Consider the following 13,961-nt stretch of genomic DNA (forward strand, 5'->3'; position numbering starts at 1 on the left):
ACTGATGGGTGGAGGGTTTGAGGACAGGAGGTTACTAGAGAAGGAGACAGATATATTATGGGAGTAAAAGTTGTGTTGCAAGGATTACTCTCTTCTGCCTAGTTCAACTGGTGGAGGCAGTAAGGAAACAGATGGCTTGGTTGTGAAACAGCATGTTGTGCTCACCTTCATATTGTGTTACTGAGAAGTCAACTTTATTTTTGACTGCAGTTTGATGGTGGCCATTCAGACAGCTCTTTCCTTGTCACACCAACATAAAAAGCTATGCAGTGATTGCAACAGTGTTTTTGAAACGCAACATGGCTGCTCTCACAGGTGGCTCTGCCTCTGATGGGGTAGGATAAGCCTTTGACTTGAATACAGTGACAAGTGCTGGATGGGTGGATTGAGTAGGTCTTACACCTGGGTCTGCCCCAGGGATTGAGCTGAATGACAAGAAACTGGGAGTGGGAGTGGCATAGGGATGGACTAGGATGTTTATGTTGGGTGGGCAACAAAATACCACTTTAGAAGGGGTGGGAAGGCTCTTTGGTAGAATGTCACTCATTTCAAGGTGTGATGAGAGATAATCAAAGATTGGTGAAGATTCAGTTGCTCAAGACGAGGGTGATTTTGGGTGATGAGGGGTGTGCTCCTTTATAATTGACTCTTGAGTGTGGTTGGAGGGTTAGGGTTGTGTAAGGATATGGAACAACAAATCTGATTGTGGACTAGGTTTGGGGGCTAGTGCCTGTCTGTGAAGGCCCTCTTGAGAACTTCAGCATACTGGGTGTGTGGTGGGTCTGTATACGAGAGGTTTTTTGGTGTGGAAAGCATGACTGCTGTCAAAATGCTGGTACTGTTGGTGGCTAGTGGGTTTAATATGTGCAGAAGTATGGAAGGAGCCATGAAAGAGTTGGAGTCAATGTTCAGGAAGGTGGCACATTGGTTTCAGAAGGTTGAGGTGAGGCAGATGGGAGAGAAGGTGTTGAGTTTATGGAGGAATAAGGATAGGCAGTCTTTGCCCTGAGACCAGATCACAAAGATGGCATGTATGAACCTAAACCAAACACAGGGTTTGTATTGGTGTTTTGGGAGTCTAGGAAGATTTCCCTTTAGTCAGCCCATAAAAAGGTTGGCATAGGAGTGCACCATGTGGATGCATATGGCTATGCTGCATGTTTGTTAATATACCTTTCCCCCAGCAGAGAAGTAGTTGTGTGTTGGGATACAGTTGGTAAAGTGTGAAGAATGAGGTATTGGTTTTGTAGTCTGGAGGATGTTGGTAGAGTTGGTGTCCATTATTGTTAGAGTCATGAGAATGAAGGATGTTGGTATAGAGGGAGAGGGCATCAACAGAGCTGAGCAGAGTGCCATATGGTAAGAGAAAAGTAACGGGGGAGAGTCAGTGAAGGAAATGTTTATGCCTTTCATATATGAGGGTGGGTTGTGGGAAAAAGACTGCAGGACAGGAATTCTCTCTGTGAGAACACAATAAACAGCCATAAGGGGTGTCCTGGATGGTAGGGTTTACGAACTTGAGGAAGCATGTAGACTGTGGGACTGGGTGTAATGAGGAGAGAGAGAGATGCATGGGAGAGGTTCTTGGATGGACTTATCGATTTTTAGAGTGACTGGATATCATGCTGGATTTCTGGAATTGAGTCACTATGGCAGGACTTGTAGGTGGAGATATCTGACAGCTGACAGAGTCCTTCTGCCAGGTAATGCATGTGGTCCACAACAACAGTGGTGGAGCCTTTTTTTGGCAGGTAGAATTATAAAGCTGGGATCAGTCTTTAGATGGTGGAATGGGGTTCTTTCTGTGGATGTGAGGTTGGTTTCCCTGTTGAGGAATTTGGGGAATCATGTCGAGGAAAGTTTTAATGTTAGGAAATACTTAATAGATGGTGATTTGGAGGGCAGAGGGGCCGGATCATGATTGGATGGAGGAGTAAACTGAGTCAGTCAGAATTCAGTACTGGTTTAGTATAAAGTCTGAGTAGTGGGGTTAGCAGTAAAAGAGTGTTTCCAATGTAGGGTCTGGGAGAAGGAGGGAATTTCTTTAAAAAACACAGTGCATTTGAATTTGCAAGTGGAGCAAAAGGTAAGGTCTTTGGAAAGAGCTGTTATATGGGACAAGCTTTTGGAGGACTGTGTGTGTGTCTGTGTGTGTCTGTGTTTTTTATTGTTGTGTAATATGTGAGTGTTTTCTGTTTCTGAAGAAGGTAATTTTTCAAAGGTTGAAATATTTCTAGCATTCTTTTTCATTACTCCTGTCTGCAGTTCAGTGCCTCCTCTACATGGTGAATAGCAAACTATTCTTTTCATATTACACACACACACACACACACACACACACACACACACACAGAGAGAGAGAGAGAGAGAGAGAGAGAGAGAGAGAGAGAGAGAGAGAGAGAGAATTGTGTCACAAAATTTTAACCCTGGATAGCTGATGCCAGTAGGAATCAAAATTACTAATGTTGTGTAGGTTGACAATGCTTCAATTGCCTGTTGAATTGCCCTGTTGCCATTCCTTGGTTGATGGGCAGTGCTATGTTGGCAGTTCACATATACAGATGTCCCTTGCCCCATCACTGCCCCTGTGTTTGTCTCCTCCTCACATCAGAGGTATTCACACCTAAGCTCCACTTCAGATCACACGCACATCACCTGCAATTTAGTCATACAGTAAGCATGGTGGCACAGTGTTCATTTCAAGAACAGTGAGATATGCTTTTTGTTTATGGACTAGCCAATAGTATTGCACATGAAGCTCGATGGTTGTATGAGTAACGGTACCCAGCAAGACACCACCCACACCCACAAATGTTTACAGCTGTTCACTGGTGACTTGGTGAAACGGGATCATTAGCGGGATATCATAGTGATGCTGGAAGACCTCAAACATGATGGGATGCTGCATGTGAAGAGACTGTTCTCAAAAACTTGAGAAAGCACCTACGACAAATACTCCAGTGGTTGGACATGAAATGGGGATCACTCATGGCTTAGTCTGGAAGGTTTTGAGGGATGACAGCCAGCACCCATTTAATCTTCCTGGTAAATTAAAACAGTGTGCTACACCGAGACTTGAACTTGGGACCTTTGCCTTTCATGGGTAAGTGTTCTACCATCTGAGCTGCCCAAGCACAACTCACGCCCCATCCTCACAGCTTTACTTCTGCCAGTACATCATCTCCTACTTTCCAAACTTCACAGAAGATCTACAAACCTTGCAGAACTAGCACTCCTGGAAGAAAGGATATCAGCACAAACTCTGCTGCAGGGTGAAAATCTCATTCTGGAAACATCTCCCAGGCTGTGGCTAAGCCAAGTCTCCACAGTATCCTTTCTTCCAGGAGTGATAGTTCTTCAAGGTTTGCAGGAGAGCTTCTGTGAAGTTTGGAAAGTAGGAGACAAGGTACTGGTGGAAGTAAACCTGTGAGGACGGGGTGCAAGTCATGCTTGGGTAGCACTTGCCTGCAAAATGCAAAGGTCCTGAGTTTGAGTCTTGGTTTCGCACAAAGTTTTAATCTACCAGGAAGTTTCATATCAGTGCACACTCCACTGCAAAGTGAAAATCTCATTGCAGCATCCATTTAGTTTCCACACTGTCAAAGACCTAAATCCTGTGGCGGACTATGAACACAGGCTAGCGTTTTGTCACTCGTTTCTCTGATGTGTTGCATGAGATCCTGTCTTCCCTCACATTGTGTTGTTTACCAATTACAATACTCAAAACATTCATTACTGGTCAAGGAGAAATCCTCACATCGTGTACATCCACAGACACCAGGAATGATTTTTGCTTATCATTTGGGCAGGCATTGTGGATGACCATCTGATAGGGCTGGTCCGTCTACCTCCATGACTTATTGGGGCAAATTACCTTCAGTTTTTGCAAGAAACTCTACCCATTCTGCTGGAAGATGTTCCCCTTGTCCCCTTGACATATGGCTATGCATGTGGTTGCAGCATGATGGGGTGCCTGTACATGACAATTGTGCTTGGCACAGATATTTAAATGAACTCTTTGGCAGCTGGGTAATTGGCAGAGGTGCTCAGAGGACATGCTCCCTGCTATCACCAGACCCCCACCACCGTACTTTTTCCTCTGGGGACTCTTCAAGGTTCTAGCTCACCCACCCAGACATAAACCACGTACAAACGAAAAGGAATTAATGGATTGCCTTAAAAATGCTGCCAATCACAACAGGGCAGTGTCAGGAACTGTGAAAGAGTTCAGCAAAACACAGTTTGACAGTACCAAGCTTGTGTAGTGACAGAGGTTCACTGGTTAGAGCACCTGCTTTAAGTAAACCAAGTCCTAGCTACAAAAGAGGCCCTTTTCTGGGCTGACACAATTTGTAAAAGAATTTCTGTACTTGAACTAACAGCTGTTGAAGGGTTTGTGTCGGGATCCTGGTGGATTCTCCCCTAGGCCCGCAGAGTGGAAGACTAGTGCACTACCACCAAGCATGCGGGGTGCCCTGGATACATTGCAATTTCTGGCATGCAAAGCATTCCCCATTCCCTGTCATGCATTGTCTAGAGCATCCAATAACAGGGCAGTCCCACAGCCAATCGGAGTGTGTGGCACCAAGTTTCTTTAATTTAAAAATTATGTTTTGTTAACTTACAAATCATTGGTAATTTTGGTTCCTACTGGCACTATATCTGTTATCTATGGTTAAAATTTTGTGACAAGAATTTTCTCCACATTGGTGCTCAGGTTAACTTTTAGTTTTGATGTGTAACTTAAAATTCACTCTAAGTTTCTACCATAATTCATAAAGAAGATATAGTCTTGTGACAATGGATAAATCTATTTGAAACACTGTGTAATGGCAAAAACTCAAAGCTTCTGGGACAGCATAATAGATGAGTCTATTGCAATAGGTTTGTCAGGAAATTCAACAGTGACAAAAATTTCAATCTGAAAATGTTAGCATTTGGCACTCTTAAACATAAATTTTCTCTGGTTATAACATCAACCAGAGTGAAACTTAATGAAGAGATATATGCTGCAAAAGCACATGTACCGTAAAACAAATGTACATCTTATGGAATAATGAGTGACAGGTGTCCAAAATGAGTTTAAATAGTGGAATATAACCAGTAAAGTATACAGTCTGATTGGAGTGCTAGAAGTGGCAATCAGGTCTCTAAGCATTGCTTTGAAAAGCTATTGAAGATGACTACATCAGTCAATGAAATATTATGTACCGAAAATTAGTCAAATTGATTGGTCACTAGAAAAAATACCTTTTACCACTCATACTAGTTAGACTTGAGATATCACATATTCCATTTATTTACTACTTCATGGAACCCTTATTGTTGCATTCAATTCCAAGAAATTTGAATCTGTGTTGTCAACAATTTCTACAGTCATATCTACACATCCATTCCATTTATGAGAAATTTAAACCTAACAAATAATACAAAATAGTAGTAAATAATAAATACATAGAGGAGAAAAGTGAGTTAAAAAGTGGGAGAATGGAGAGAGAGAGAGAGAGAGAGAGAGAGAGAGAGAGAGAGAGAGAGAGAGAGAGAGATACTCATAGTCCTGCCACCCAACCTGTCTCTATTCTCATCAACTAGCTCATTCAATGTAGCTTGCATGAATATTTACCATTGATCTAAGATTTCAATTTCTTCTGTTCTCACCCATTCCATTTTCATTAATAACTTGATACCCTTCCTCCCACTCTACCTTTCCTACTCACCTGTAAGTGTCTTACATTTCTTTTCTTATTTCATTTGTGTTTTTTTGAAGATTTTGTCATACTGTCTTTCTATCATTATTACTGTGATATAGTTTTTTATTGTTGTTTTGATGTTGGCAGGTCCAATTCCTCCACCACATTTATTTCATTTTGTTCCATGTGGATCATGTTCCATGCCTTTCTCTCTTCTTCTTTTTTCTACTGTTGTATATTTTTGAGCACTTGACCATTTCATACAATTCTCTTTAACTGCCAAATGAGCATTTCACGCATGTTTCCTTTACTTTAAGTAATCCTCTCTACTCTTCCATCTTTTCACTATATTGCCATTCTCACCATACCATTTACATGATTTCTCATTGACTAGGTCAATAAAATTGGTGCATTGGGTAAAGTGCTGGTTTGGAGAAATAGGTTCAAATACCTGTCTACAGACCTAAATTTTTGTTGCGTTCCTTGAAGAAATTAATTTGATCATCAGTGTAGTTCGCATGAAAACAGCATGATTGATTTCTTTCTCATCCTTGTGCTATCCAAGCCTAAGTTCCATTATGGGTGACATTACTAGTCATTAGATAAAAATCCTGATCTCCTTACCTTATTCCTGCTGAAAGAATGAATAAACAAAGCTCTAAAGATCACCCCAATTTCATGGAAAAGGAATGGTTTATTTAATATCAAGTATGCTGCCATTCCAATTATCATATATATACAGTGGTGGAGGAGTTGAATGCTACTTTGACTAAAGTGATAAAGCTCATGTTTGTTAGCTTTTTATTCAGTTGCTTATTCATTGATAGATCTTTAACAAAAGGAACCAGAATGTCATATTAATTAAAAAAGGAAATAATGTTTAAAAATTAACTAATTCATGCATACAATGATATTGCCTCGTTAACCCCCCCCCCATTCCAAGTAGTTACAAGTGTTATAGTCTTTTTTACCCTATAAACTGTAATATTTGTTAGAGATCATTTTATATTGGTCATTTGTGTTTGTTGCTTGAGACTTAACGTTTCAGTAGAACTCTGCTCTGATATCCAAAAGATTGTCAGTTAATTGTATAATTTGTTATAATCTTACAGTTAACCATTGTTTGTCATTGTCATAGGAGGATCCAGATACCCTAAAAGATATTGAACTCAATTTATTAATTGAAATGGAAAATAAAACTGGAAACACTATTGTGATACGAAAGGATAAACGAGAAGGTAAGCATAGTAGTTCTTTCACTGCAGACAATCTGCAGAACTACCTATGGTTAGATCAATTGTGAGGTTATACCTAAATTGTGAGAACATTAAAAAATAAAAAAAGAACAAAATAGGACTCAGATTAGTTTTTGAACTCTCATTCTTCTTCTGGTAAAAGTACACACGTTCACACAAACAACCAAACAGATTCCCAAATGTGTACTCCCAAAGTTCAGTGAGACTGATTATTGATTATCAGTTACTAAGAGTAGTACCTGGGCAGATAAAGATGTGGCGGGATATGAATGTGTGAGGCAAGGGGGGATAGTGGGGCAGGACAGAGTGCGAGAGGTCTTTTAACAGATATCTCAGCAGCTGCACAAGGTTGAAGTTCAGAGGATAGAATGAGGAAGAGAGAGGGGTTGGTGGAGGGGAGCGGAGGAAAGATTAGAAAGGTGAAGATGGAGCCAAGGAGGGGAGAAAAAAAGGGGGAATGATGGAAGAGAGAGAGAGACAGAGAGAGAGAGAGAGAGAGAGAGAGAGAGAGATGTGGTAGGGGGCTGAGAATGTCCACAAGGGGGTGGGGGTAGGGGGAGAGGAAGAGTGGATCACACACCTATCCAAGCCGGAGAGTCAATCCAGACTTTATAATCCTTCCTGGAGACAAAGACTCCATTACACTGGTAATCAATCGTAGTGGCAATGTTACTGTAGGTCCCTGCCAACTTTCTAACACCTTTTCATACAAACCCTACAACAATGATCCCATCCCTAAAGTCCAACAGGATCTCAGCAGCTCCTCAAGGATTTAGGTCTATCTGTAAATCTTATACCAGAATCCATCTCTTTCCTCAACCCAGAAACTTCCCCACCTTCTACCTTTTACCTTCTCCCCAAACTCTACAAATCCAATCCCACAGATCTCCCCACTGGTCATCCCATTTTGCTGGGTACAATGCTCCCACTTTTTTTTGACCAACACCTCCAAACTGTTGAACATAACCTGCCATCCTACATTCAAGACACCACTCACTTCTTTCACCTCCTTCCCACAGTTCCAGTCGTGTTACCATTAGACTCCTTATTAGTCACTCTGGATGTGACATCTATATATGCTAACATCCTCCATACCAATGACCTTGATACCATGGAAGACTACCTTTCCCAACATATTCCTGATATAGAACCCAAAGTCACCCTTCCTAATTCTCCCTTGAAGGCCAAATCTGTAAACATATCTGTGGTAACACCATGGGTACCTGCATGGAACTGCCCTTGGCCAACCTATTTGTGGACCTCTGGAACAACACTTACTATTTTTGTCTGGTTCTGATTCATTGCGGCATTTTCTCACAGCAAACCTTTGTTCTTTCTCCCATTACCTCATCACCTACTCTCAAATCTGCTTCACCTGGTCCTTCTCAGTTCAAGTGCCACCTTCCTAGATGTTGATCTTCACCTCTCAGATAGCTCTGTAAATATATCAGCTCATATCAAGTACACCATCAGCAGCATCTCCACTTTGACAATCATCACTGATTCTGTGTCAAAAGCTCTTGCTTACAGCCTCACCAACCGTGGATGCTGCATTTGAAGTGGAAAGTGGGGATTGCCTAAATATACTGATCACCTTATCAGAGCCTTTATTGACAGGCAATATCATATTGAACTCATCCATAAACACATATCTTGTGCCATCTCCTCCTCTGATACCAGTAAGCATGTTTACCAGCCACTGACCAGCACTGTTCTGATCACCCAGAATCACCCTAGCCTCGAAAGGTCAGCTCTGACTACCTGTCATTATGTGCTGAGATGAGGAATGTGTTAGCCACAATTCTATATGTGTCACCCAAAATAGTGTCCCATCACCCACCACAAACAGAATATCCTTGTCCATCCCTACTCCAGTCCTGCATCCCATGGGTCATTCCATTGCAGTTGATTCAGTTGCACAAGAGCTGTCCTATACATGCACCCACCACCTCCCGTCGGAGTCCAGGTACAGGCATCTCCTACCCAATAAAAGGCAGTGTAATGGTTTCGGTGACAAGAGAAGTGGTGCAAAACTGGATTGCGAACTTCACACTTGTCTTACTACAGTTGGCTCATGTTAAACACTTAGCTGATCCTCTTCTATGGGTATGTGGCTCCGTCATTCTCCACAATGTCTTCTCTGAAGAAATAATTGTGGTTAGAGGAACTAAAAAAATGCTCTCTCTCTCTCTCTCTCTCTCTCTCTCTCTCTCTTTCTCTCTCTCTCTCTCTCTCACTAGAAATAACTTGGTACCCTCATACTTTCAGTTCAGTTCAGGTATATTTTCATTTCCACAAGTTTCAAATAAGCATACAACCTCTTGTAAGTCAACTACGCTGATAACCATCCGAAATTATTAACTATAATTACAATGTGGTGGGTTTAATAACCACCAGAAATTCAATAACAGGTCTTGCTTCCAGCAAGTCTAACACCAAGATTAAGTAAGAGCCTCTAGGTAAATCATGTTTCAATTGTCTGTAACAATTACAATTGTGTAACCACCAAGGAATACTACGTAGTTACTCCTTGCACCTTCCATACAGGTTCTATGGTGTGAGGGGCAAACAAATGTTGGCATCGCTCATCTGACGCAGCTCTTGTCCTCCCAGGACAAATATCAATCCTGCACACACAAACATGTGTAGCACAGTAAATAGGCTCTCTCTCTCATACTTATCTTTAAAACATCTCGTGTTTGAGGTGGCAGAAGGTTGAGTGGTTCCAGAATTTATGTGGAAATCCTTGAATCACAAAATATCCCCCTCCTTAGATCAAACACATGATATTTTATACATAATTACCATGTACATTAATATCACATAGGACAACACTTCAATTCTCAACAATACATCTCTTTCTATTAATAATCATAAATACTCTTGTTCTTATTGCTTGGTCATTCCTTTTCTCCATTCTACTACAATTATAAAACATGAACCTTTCAATCCATGTTGGCGTTAGCTCTTTCAATATCTAAAAATCGACAGTACCAAAGTTTTTATTTTATGCTCCTTTTCCAATCGTAAACTCCAGGTGTCATGGACCCTTGAATATTGCAACCTTTAGTCTAATTCTCTGTACTACCTCTCCTAGTCTGGAGGAACTTGGGCAAAATAAAAATGTTCCTATTGACACTCAGAAAACATAATAATGCTAATGAAATATAGAATTCAAACTTTCCAGAATAATTTATACAAAATGTGTGACTTCTGTCATGATACTGTCCTTTTCCCCTTGGATCAGCATCTATACCTTACACATGGATGCACCTTATGAGTGACCTTCCTTCTTCCGTTTCAGTAGGTATGCCCCTTTAAATTCCTATACTCCTATGGTACAGGCCAATCCCCTTCTTGGTGCCCCTCCTGTCTGCACAATATAGGTCAACCTTTCTTAGGTCTGCCTATCTGCCCTTCATTTCCCATAAATGCTGGGGGTGCCCTCCTTATCCTTTATGGGTAGGCCTCTTGGTTCATTACCCGCGTATACATATTCAAGTACATTATAATTAAATATCCTCTGGTAAAATTACAAAATTCATTCCACACATCACACTCACTTTTTAATACTTCATTTAGTACTCTAGAGTCCCCCTCTACTTTTCAACTTTTATGCTCTTGGTATATACTCTACCTTTATACACTATTCATACAAATGTGTTTACTTGTGTTATAAGAGTCCCACTAACCTTCCAGACATCAAAATATTTGGCAGACTGACCTTCCTTAAGGATTATCACACACTATTCCCCTTTGGCTTATGTTCTTTTTCCTTAATTACTCACACTTCTTGCTAGAAAGAAAAGACTTACCAAGCGGGAAAGCACCGGTAAATAGGCACAATGAATAAAACACACAATCACACACCCAAAATTTCTAGCTTTTGCAACCAACGGTTGCTTCTTCAGGAAAGAGGGAAGGAGAGGGAAAGACGAAAGGATGTGGGTTTTAAGGGAGAGGGTAAGGAGTCATTCCAATCCTGGGAGCGGAAAGACTTCCCTTAGGGGGAAAAAAGGACAGGTGTACACTCGCACACACACACATATCCATCCGCACATAGACAGACACAAGCAGACAGCAAATGTCTACTTGTGTCTGTATGTGTGGATGGTGCCGGTAGACAGGCACAATAAAATAACACACAAACACACACACAAAATTTCTAGCTTTTGTAACCCACGGTTGTGTCTGCATATATATGGATGGATATGTGTGTGTGTGTGTGTGTGTGTGTGTGTGTGTGTGTGTGTGTGTGTGTGTGTGTTCGCACGAGTATATACCTATCCTTTTTTCCCCTTAAGGTAAGTCTTTCCGCTCCCAGGATTGGAATGACTCCTTACCCTCTCCCTTAAAACCCACATCCTTTCGTCTTTCCCTCTCCTTCCCTCTTTCCTGAAGAAGCAATCGTTGGTTGCAAAAGCTAGAAATTTTGGGTGTGTGATTGTGTGTTATTTTATTGTGGCTGTCTACCGGCACTTTCCCGCATGGTAAGTCTTTGAATCTTTATATATACTTACCAAACAAAAGCACTGGCAGGTTGATAGACACACAAACAAACACAAACATACACACAAAATTCGAGCTTTCACAGCTGGCAGTTGCTCCATCAGGAAAGAGAGAAGGAGAGGGAAAGATGGTGGTTGGTGTCTTTCCAGGAGCGGAAAGACTTACCTTAGAGGAAAAAAAGGACAGGTATACACTTGCACACACACACACACACATGTATCCATCCACACCCATACAGACACAGGGAGACATATGGCTCTGTCTGCAAAGCATTCTATGTGGGAATGACAAGCAATCAGCTGCCTATGCATTTGAATGCCAATGACTCACTGTGGCAAATTGCAAACCTGACCATCCAATTGCTCAATGAGCTGAGCACCACAACATAAATGACTTCAACAGCTGCTTCACTACAAGTGCCATTTGGATACTCCCTTCCACCACAAGTTTCTCTGAACTATGCAGGTAGGAACTGTCTCTCCAGCATATCTTGCCCTATCACAATCTCCTTAGCCTAAACTTCTGCTGATATTTTCCCTACTGCCTGACCTTACCTTTTCCTTCTCTTTTGGTCCATATCAATCCTTCTCTGTCCAGATTATGTACTGCCTTCTTCCATCACTCTTCCTGCTCCCTATGTGGGCATTCTTTGGAAGAGGATGAGATTAGTGTTTGATGTCCCATTGACAAAAGGTAATTAGAGATGGAGCCCAAGGCGAGATTTTGGAAGCCTTGTGAAAGAAAGTGGCTAAGCTTTTTCAAAGGAACCATCCTGGCATTTGTCTCAAATGATGTAAAGTAATCACAAAAAATCTAAATCATGGTGGTAAGACCAAAGTTTGAACCATCATCTCCTGAATGCAAGCCCAGAATGCGACCACTGTACCACCTCACTCAGCGTGGGTATTCTTCCCTTTCTCTCCCTCTCTCCCCCCTTCCCCCCCTTTTGGACTCAGGCTTTCTCTTTTTCCTCCCCATCTCCCACTTCACCTCCATTTTTCTTTCCTTTACTCCCCTCTCTTTCGTTATATCTGATGTTCTCTATCCTATGAACTCCATTTATCTTGTGAAGCCAGTGAGTCATCTGTCAAAAGATCTACCTCACACTATCCCTCTAACCCTCCTTGTCTCATGCATCCTTCCCTACTCCTTCCACACCTCCATCTACCTAGGTGACTATGCTCATTAACAATCAGTCTTCCCTTGCCTGCAAGAATGCATGTGTGTGTGTGTGTGTGTGTGTGTGTGTGTGTGTGTGTGTGTGTGTGTGTGTGTGTGTGCGTGTGCGCGTGCGTGCATGCATGCATGCTTACATGCATGTGTGTATGCTTTTACGAGAAAAAAGAACAAAAAATCAAATTAGCGTGAATAGTGTTTTCTGTAATGTGTTTCTGTGTGTCATGCATTGGTCTGCTAAAGGAAAGGTTGCCTTTCCCTGATTTTGCAGATTCTTCCATCCTGGAATTTCCATTATCATTATGCTATTCTGATTTTAAATGTACTATGATGCAATTGTCTTATTAAGCCAGAGTAACATTCTGTAATGGTAATTCACAAATTATGGCTTAATGAAACTAGAATAGAAAGTACATGTAGAAATTTAAATATGCTTGAGAAAGTAATACTGTTTTATGTAATCCTACATGTAGGGACTTCTGATATATCTACATTCTATACTACTCTATGTCGTCCACCAACACCAGTTCTTCATTGATCCCTAAAATATCACTTGTTGCAATTATTATTTAATACAAACAATACTGTCGCCAGAACATCTGCAACCGAGCATTATAGCAGAGGTTGAAAATACTGCTTCAGTCATAAATTACTTTATTCTCATATGACCTATGTTATTCTTAAATGAAACTGTTGTAAGTTGTGGAAGCCACGAACCATACTCAAATTAGTAAAACTGTGATTAAATTAACTATGACCGTTTTTAAATGTTATGATTTAGTGAAAAACCTAATTTTTAATTTTGTTTTCAAAGGGGAAGATGCTTTCTGCAAGAACTGTACAGTGGTGGATGAGTCTCAGTCTCAGCTGAAAGATACAAAAATAGTTAAATTTGTTAATGCCTGTGGAAAAGATGAAAAGTGTGATGCATGTTTGCAGATGGCATGCTCTGTTAAGAATCCCAGGTAACACCAGTCTTCTGTTAATGCTGATAAACAATAAATTACATTCAAGTGAAGTCCCTGTTCCAGTAACTTGCAATGGTCATGAACCTTGGAATGATGTCAGTTGCAAAAGTTATTGCAGTTCCTTTTCTTTCAATTAACAATGAATTTATAACAATTTATATGTAGGTATGTTCTTAAATAGCTTAAGAATTAACATTAGCAACTCTTCAATTAGTTCAGGAACTGAGTCATTGATATGTACATCAACTGGACTGAGAACTTTGCTGGCTTTCAGGCAATGTCTGCTTCAGAGCTATAGAGAAACTGTACAGACACTTACATCTGAACAGTTACAATGAACCATTTGACTACATTGTGCAGGC

At 40.9% G+C, this 13,961-nt stretch overlaps 1 protein-coding gene across 2 annotated transcripts in view; it reads left to right on the plus strand.

Moving 5' to 3' along the window:
- Positions 1 to 13,961, plus strand: part of LOC126268028 (integrin alpha-PS5-like) — a 554,707-nt gene that overhangs the window by 412,151 nt on the left and 128,595 nt on the right. For both annotated transcript variants that reach the window (XM_049973448.1, XM_049973449.1), the window contains exons 14-15: positions 6,829 to 6,928; positions 13,446 to 13,596. In XM_049973448.1, coding sequence (XP_049829405.1) covers positions 6,829 to 6,928; positions 13,446 to 13,596 — 251 coding nt within the window. The remainder of the gene's footprint in view (positions 1 to 6,828; positions 6,929 to 13,445; positions 13,597 to 13,961) is intronic.

The sequence above is a fragment of the Schistocerca gregaria genome, chromosome 4 (genome assembly GCF_023897955.1).
Source record: "Schistocerca gregaria isolate iqSchGreg1 chromosome 4, iqSchGreg1.2, whole genome shotgun sequence".
Classification (NCBI taxonomy): domain Eukaryota; kingdom Metazoa; phylum Arthropoda; class Insecta; order Orthoptera; family Acrididae; genus Schistocerca; species Schistocerca gregaria.